Genomic DNA, 8083 nt, shown 5'->3' with positions numbered 1-8083 from the left:
TCACCACAGAGATATGCCTGAAAGTGCGCATGTGCCAAAAAAGATGGCTAACAGGATGAGCACATAGGACAGCCATATATAAACATATCACCAGAATGATTGACAATTAGGAGGACCAATTATTTATATGATCCACCTGGAAATAAAATATCATCCTCTATACCTTTAGCAAACAGTTGCTTGCTGTAATCCTCCCAACCATTGGTTCCTCTGACCTACCTGCCCCCTTCTACTTTTATCATTCGACCTCCGACTCTCTCCACCCAGCTAACAACATTTAGCACCATATTCCACCGCTAAATATTAAATAAAGGGTGCCATCTGTTTTGATTTTTGTTGTTTTAACAGAATCAGGTACTCAACTGAAATAAGTCTGCAATTTTTTCATCATACAAGAAAAAGTATGATCCTGACCTTAAATCAGTTTTAGGACTTTAAAATAAGAACTTTTGTATATGTTCTTTTCACATTAGGGAACAGTATTTAAAAGACATGCTTCAAATGTGTTTCACACTCCGTTGTATTCATATCATAGGTGTAGAAAAAGAAAAAGAAAATCTTTGCAGCAACCAGCCAATAACAATCTATATAAAAATCCAACAAATTTCCAAACTTTATTCCACAAACCTATTTGGATTTCAAAGATCCTTCAATTGTCAGAATCTAAGCTTTAAGTAGACTCTATTTGCTTTAATTCAATTGTGTTTGGTCTTGTTAGTCATTGATCAAGCTCCTGCCCTCCCTTCCCTTCTCCTGTAAGCCCCACCCACTCTTGCAAAACACAAACCCTGGAAACTCAGACAGTTACCGGCTGTTTCCTGCATATTTAGCATACCAGCAATGGATAAATTATGTTGTAATGTTCCACAAACATCCTCTAAACCCAAGGTTTACAGGATCCCTGCTCTTTTGTACATTGAAGAAACGCTTCTGACCTTCGCCGAGCAGCGTGAAGAAAAAGCAGATCATACTGCAGAGCAGCTGGTTATGAGGAAGGGAGCGCTCCGGAGGGAAAACAGTGTAACAGTTGAGGTAATGTAGCTCACTTTACTGTTTAATTTCTTCACTGACTGAAATTTTTACAGTGCTTCAGTTAAACACAGCTCCTGATTACCATGTTTTGCAGTGGAGCGAGCAAACAGTGGTGAGAGAAGCGCACATTAGCGGACACCGCACCATGAACCCTTGCCCTGTGTTTGACAGAGCAAACAGAAAGCTGTTCTTATTCTTCATCTGCGTCGAAGGAAGCTGCACTGAGTGGTGGCAGATAGGAAATTACTGCAACAAAACCCACCTCTGTTACATAACGAGTGAGGATCTTGGACAAACCTGGAGTGGACTGACTGATTTGACTGAACATCTAAGTAAGGAATGGGTGACCTTTGCTGTTGGGCCAGGTCATGGTCTTCAAGCAGAGAATGGCAGACTAATGGTTCCAGCTTATGCTTATGTTGGTGCAAAGCCTATAAAACCTGTTCCACGTGCTGTGTCCCTCTATAGTGATGATTCTGGTGAAAACTGGCAGTTTGGCTCCTTGCTAGAAGGAAAATCAATAGAGTGTCAAATGGCTGAGGTTTCTGATGGAAAAGGCAGATTCATTTATTGCAATGCTCGTAGCCAGGGAGGGCATCGGGTGGAAGCTGTCAGTGACAGTAAGGGACATGCCTTTACAGTATATAGCAATAAAAAGCTTGTGGAAACAGGTTATGGCTGTCAGGGAAGTGTGATCTCCTTCCCAGCACAAACTGAAGCTGCAGCAGATGGAGGTGAGAACCAGTGGCTGTTATACACCCACCCAAGCCATGCAAAGAAAAGAATTGATTTAGGTGTGTTCCTGAACACATCACCATCTGATCCAAATGCATGGAGCGATCCCAGGATCCTTTACAAGGGACCCAGTGGTTACTCAGACCTGGCTTACCTCGGTGATGGTTGGTTTGCTTGTCTGTTCGAATGTGGGAAGGAAGAAGAAACTGAGAGGATTGCTTTGAAAATTTTTAACTTCAGTGAAATTAAGGTCAACACACAAGAAAGTCGCACGTGCCCTTTGCAGCAGCCCACTGAGGCTTTAGAGAGTGATGTAGTTACTGTCTTTATCTAATAAAAAAAGAAATCCCAAGTCCCACTCGTAAAAACTGACCATTCTAAAGAGTTTAATTTAAAAAATCTTTTATGAGAAATGAGTATGATAATATTTTTATTTGTCCCCAGTTTTGATGGACCAAACTAGTAAAGCATGAGAACAAAGTGGAAACAGTTTGATTTCCCCAAAGTAATGAACCCAAAACAAATATGGGCCCTAAAAGGAGGTCAGTGAAGAAACTAAACACAAGCTGTGATAATGATTTAACGAAAACTTATAGTTCAAACACAAAAAAATAACCTTATACGCGACAAAGAGGGGGATTGAACACTGGCTGTTCAGACCACATTAACACAGTCGGAAGGCGTATGAGTAACATCCCACAAATCTAAAAAAAGGAACCTAAAACAAAGCGTTATAATTCATTTGATTGACTGCCAATCAATATTGTTAAACAAATAATAATAAATGGAAAAAGTGAGTCGATGGCCCTCCCCCATGATGAAACTCTGCACCCATTTCCTTCTGACCAAACAACTTGGTCAAACCCACAAAACATCACCTTCAAACGGCTCGGCTTTAATAGGGATACACTGGGAACAGAAGAGCAGAGCCAAACAATAATCACACTCCCTGGCTCCTTTCCATGTTTCTCTTCATTCTTTATTTTCCTGATTTTTGTCGCACTGATTAAATCATCAATGCTAACCGGGAGGAGGGGTTGGTTAAACCTCTGGCTAGCACACCCTAGCTGTTTTATCACTGAAAATAAAGGGTTATAGTGAGTCTTTTAAATATGGGTTGACCTCCTAACAGTCAGCATCTGGCTTTTTTCCCCATTTAGCAAAAAAGCCAGATGGCGACCTTTAGCAGGTCAACCCATGTTTGAAATAAAGCAGCCAGGGTGTGCCAGCCAGAGCGAATGGCTTAAACAACAGAACTTTACCATATGGGGACCAGTTCAATGTCCACAACTGTACCTGTGAGTCGCAATGTAGCAGAGATGGGGGATGCTTTACGAGGAGAGCTCTCCTAGGATGGTCACTACTTTTCAAAGTGCATTGTGGGAAATTTCAAGTCCACTACTTTTTCATCCAATAGGTGTTCAGACACTCATTTAAAATGGCGTAACCACTAGTGCCCTATACAGTGATTAGGGTGGACACAGTCTATGTCCTGTGCTAGTTCTACACAGCCTCTGAACCAGGTGAGTCCATTCTGCACAGTGAATTAACCTGTGCAGATTGGACTCAACAGGTTCAGGTTGGGCAGAACAAGCACATGACAAAGATGACTTGTTGGCTCCAGATCCCCCATCTTTGCAATGTAAGATATTTTACAAAACACAGCCCTGACATTTTAGGGTAATAGACCACACAGCAAAGATAAACAGGAAAACATTTATTTTAACTCTTATTATTTTCAGTTTATTTATGATAAGATCAAAATGCAAAAGTCTGCAAAAATGTTTGTACTACAATTAAAACTAATGTAGTTCAACAATGCAAAAAACAAAAAAGCAACATACAAAGAAAACCTGCATCTTTGTGCTACAGTGATTGTGACTTGTACTGTACATGAAAACAAAGAAAAGTCAAAGTGAAAAGGTTTGTTGACCTGCACTACATCTTGTCAAAGTCCCCAGGTCAAAGGTTAAACATAGTGGCGACTGTTCGTTTGTTGGTCCAAAGCTTTGGAACTGGTTACCTTTCAATTAACCGAAATGTTATTTTTCTACTTTTTTATATATTTTTTATAAGCTAAAAAAGTAACATTTGGAATTGCTTTTTTTAATATATATATATATATATATATATATATATATATTTTTATGAAAATGTATTGAGTTGCTTGATTTTTAGTTGTACCTATCCATGTTGTATCCATTTCACTACTGGGATGCAATTTGCCTCACTGGTGAATGTTGTAAAGTGCAATACAAATAAATATTGATTGACTGAATATAATGTAAATGACAAAATCCTTGTGTTTCTTTTGTAATAATTTTCTTCGTTTGGTTTTACATAAATAGCCATTTTAGATAACATACAAGTATGTCAAATCCTCAGGAGATTATAATATTTTATACTATACTTATCCATGTATTTTTTTTATTGATCTTTAAAGCATGTTTCTTAAAAACTTCAGGGCTTTCCTGGAAATAAAAAAAATACTTATACTATAAGTAAACATTTTTTTCAAAGCAGCTATAGGGTAAAAGTTGATGTGGTATTTAGGGCTCATTAAAAGGCAGGATCGGGATGATAACACCTGACACGATTTTACACAAGAGGCTTGCGTAGCTCTGACTGAGGTAGATCCACATATATTTTAGTCAGACTATGCAGCAATTCAGCAGCAATTATATGGGTCTGACAGAAAGGATGACACGGTTATAAGGTAAAACACTCAGCATGGAGCCCTGAGGGGAGCCTGTGCTTGGGGTGATGACATCAGTGGTGTTCTGTCCAACCCGGACTGATGGAGGTCTGTTTGTAAGGAAATGTAGCAGATAATTGCAGACAGGTGTTTTGAAGCCCAGCTGTTCCAGTTTGCCCATCAGATGTTGTAGGATGATGGTGTTGAAAGCTGAGCTGAAGTCCAGGAACAGCATCCAGACATGAGTGTTCTTCTCCTCCAGGTGTGCTTGGCTCAGGTGAAAAACAAAGAGGAGATGGCGTCTTCAGTGGAGCGGTTCCGTTGGTAGGTAAACTGGGATGGGTCGAATGTTTGGGGGGGACACTGGATACGATGTGTTCTTTACCAGCTTTCTGAAGCACTTCATCATGATGGGAGTCAGTGCGACAGGCCGGTAGTCCTTAAATGAGGTTACCCGAGGCTTCTTTGGGACCGGGACCAGAGACCAGGTCAGAGAACAGCTGAGGAGACTTCGCCACAGGAAAGTAGCAGGCCCGGACAAGGTGCGTCCACAGCTACAGAAGACCTGCACTACTGATCTGGGGGAACCACTCCAACAGGTCTTCAACCTTAGACTGCTGCTGGGGAGAGTGCCTACCCTATGGAAGACATGCTGCAACACATCGGTTCCTAAAAAGACCCGGCCCAGTGAGCTAGATGATTTCTGGTCTGTGGCATAATTTTCCATCACATTAAGACAATGGAGCGGATCTTCCTGAATCTCCTCAGACCTTAAGTACAACAGGCCCTGGACCGCATGCAGTTTGCATATCAGCCAGGCATAGGAGTAGAGGACGCCATCCTCTACCTACTCCACCAATTCCACTCCCGCGTGGATAATTGAAGTCCCACAGCAAGGATTCTCTTCCTTGACTTCTTAAGTGCATTCAACACCAGCACACACCAACCACCTGCACAGGAAAACACNGACCAGGATGTACTTCCTGAGGAGACTGAGGTTGTTCAACATCTGCAATAAACTGTTAGAGATGTTCTACCATTCTGTGGTAGCCAGTGTCCTCTTCTACAGGGTGGTGTGCTGGGGGAGCAGCACATCAAAGAAGGACACCTCCAGACTGGACAAACTGGTAAGGCAAACCAGCTTTGTGATTGGCAAGAAGCTGGACCCCATGGGGACGGTGGTAGACACAAGGACACTTAACAAACTGCTGGACATTATGATCAAAGCAGCACACTGTCTTCACCACTCAGATGAGCCTGATCAGTGGGAGATTGCCAGAGGATGAAGAGAGCACATCCAGCCAGTCACAGTCAGAGAAACAGGACTACACTGCAGAGAATCTACAAAAACTACAGGACTACAGAAAAACAGGCCGATCTCCAACATCTATAAGCAAAGATGTCGATGGCAGTAGCACAGCTTATATTTATCTTCAGGATGGAGTCCCATCCAAAAAGGAACAAACAGAGCGAAGCTACTATGAGAAAAAACAAAGAGAGCATAACGTTAGAGATTGAACTAACAGATTCTGCAGATTGGGAGAATAGAGATAGAATGAAGCAGAATAATGGAAAAGGGTCCCTGTGTCCTCCAGAAGCCTAAGCCTGTGGTAGCATAACTATAGAGATAGCTCAGGATAACCTGAGCCACTCTAACTATAAGCTTTATCAAAAAGGAAAGTTTTAAGTCTAGCCTTAAAAGTAGACAGGGTGTCTGCCTCACGGACTGAAACTGGTAGTTGGTTCCAAAGGAGAGGAGCCTGATAACTAAAAGATCTGCCTCCCATTCTACTTTTAGAAATTCTAGGAACCACTAATAAACCTGCAGATTGAGAGCAAAGTGCTCTGTTAGGAACATAAGGAACAATCAGATTTAAGGCTTTATATGTGAGAATGAGGATTTTAAATTCTATTCTGGATTTAACAGGAAGCCAATGAATAGAAGCCAGGATAGGAGAGAATTTTTTTTTTTTATCAGAACTCTGGCTGCAGCATTTTGGATCAGCTGAAGGCTTTTAACTACAGTTTGTGGACTTCCTGATGGTAAAGAATTACAATAGTCCAGCCTTGAAGTAACAAATGCATGAACTAGTTTCTCAGCATCACCCCTGGACAGGATATTTCAAATTTTTGCAATATTGCACAGATGAAAGAAGGAAATTCTAGAAACCTCTTTAATATACATGTAGGTTTTAAATGACAGGTGCTGATCAAAATTGACACCAAGATTTTTTTTATTTTATTATCCGAAATCAGTTTAATCCCACCAACTAATGACTAATCAGCTTCTTATTCAGAGACTCTGGTCCACAGACTATAACTTCTGTTTTGTCTAAATTCAGGAGCAGAAAGTTAAGTTAAGATATTTATCTCATTTATATTTGCAAGTTAAAGTAGAAATTATTATTAAAAAGTATCAATTTATTCTTTTTGTGTCAAGGACACCGCTTTCATTCCATTCTCAAATCTCTGCCATGTAAATATTGAAGATGACTTTTTATGCTGACAGAATAACTGTCCTAATTAGTTGCAACTACTTGGGAAAACGCTAGTTCTGACACACAACAGGCAAGTATTATTAGGGTTTAATAGACTCTCATATCATCAGTAAGAATAATCCTAACAGGAACCGACAACCCTTTAGGGAGACTTTCTAGTTTTAAGGCAAGGCTTAAAACTTTCCTTTTTATTAAGGCTTATAATTAGAGTGACTCTGGTTATCCTGCTGCTATGGGGTTAGACTGCTGGAGGACATAGGGACCCTTTTTCATCATTCTTTCTCTATTCTCCCATTCTGATGTATTTGTTAGTTTAACCTCTAACGTTATGCTCTCTCTGTTTTTTCTCATCATAGTAGCTTCAACTGGTCTGTTCCTGTTTGGCTATGACACCATCCTGGAGAAAATATGAGCAATTCTGCAGCCATCAACATCTTTGTTTATAGATGTTGGAGCTTGACCTGTTTTTAAGTGTAGTCCTATTTCTTTGACTGTGACTGTGTGCTCTCTTTCATTCTCTGACATGGGAGCTGGGTCGAAGCTCGTCTGCCTGGCTGTCTGTTTCCGATAAGGGACCGCCTGTGGAGCTGATTGACAATTGCCTTTTTTTATCTTTGCTTTTTTCTGTATGTCTGCTACTGTTTCCTAGAACCCCAGTTGGCCTCGGGAGATTGCCGCTCACACCGAGACTGGTTCTGCTGGTGGTCTCTTCCTGATAAACCACCAGGAACAGTTGCACACAGGTAACACCCTTTCCATGAATATTGTAGACAAACTGAGGTTCACTGATTGTCTGGAGCAATCAGAGTCCACATTAAGACATTCATAAGAAGACAAGTTTCAACAGGAAAGATATTCCTGGTTTAGCTCTTTGGCTGGAATTACGGAGACCAGACATCCTCATTTCCCCAGGGACAATCCCAGTTTTGGACCACCTATCCACGGCTAAAACTGTCCCTGGAAATGTCCCCGGTTTTACCATTTTATGAATGAGGGGGGAAATGTTGTGTGTAGATTGTTATTACTGTTGAAAAGGTGGGTGATCATGCTGTACGCAGCTGTTGTGGTAGCTGCATACATGGCTGTAAATGTAAGATGAGAAACAGAACAATAAAGATGGACA

The 8083-nt window shown here is 40.9% G+C and overlaps 1 protein-coding gene across 1 annotated transcript; it reads left to right on the top strand.

Annotated features, from left to right (window-relative positions):
• Positions 1 to 772: 772 nt before the first annotated feature.
• On the top strand, positions 773 to 3329 carry LOC107095690 (sialidase-2-like). The gene is made up of 2 exons (XM_015391912.1): positions 773 to 1032; positions 1127 to 3329. Exons 1-2 carry the CDS (start codon positions 841 to 843, stop codon positions 2099 to 2101), a joined length of 1167 nt encoding a protein of 388 aa, XP_015247398.1. The 5' UTR covers positions 773 to 840; the 3' UTR covers positions 2102 to 3329.
• The last annotated feature ends 4754 nt before the right edge of the window (positions 3330 to 8083 follow it).

This window comes from Cyprinodon variegatus, unplaced genomic scaffold, assembly GCF_000732505.1.
Source record: "Cyprinodon variegatus isolate N-32 unplaced genomic scaffold, C_variegatus-1.0 Scaffold564, whole genome shotgun sequence".
NCBI lineage: Eukaryota > Metazoa > Chordata > Actinopteri > Cyprinodontiformes > Cyprinodontidae > Cyprinodon > Cyprinodon variegatus.
The sequence above is the reverse complement of the archived record's forward strand: the minus strand, read 5'-3'. Positions and strand labels throughout refer to the sequence as shown.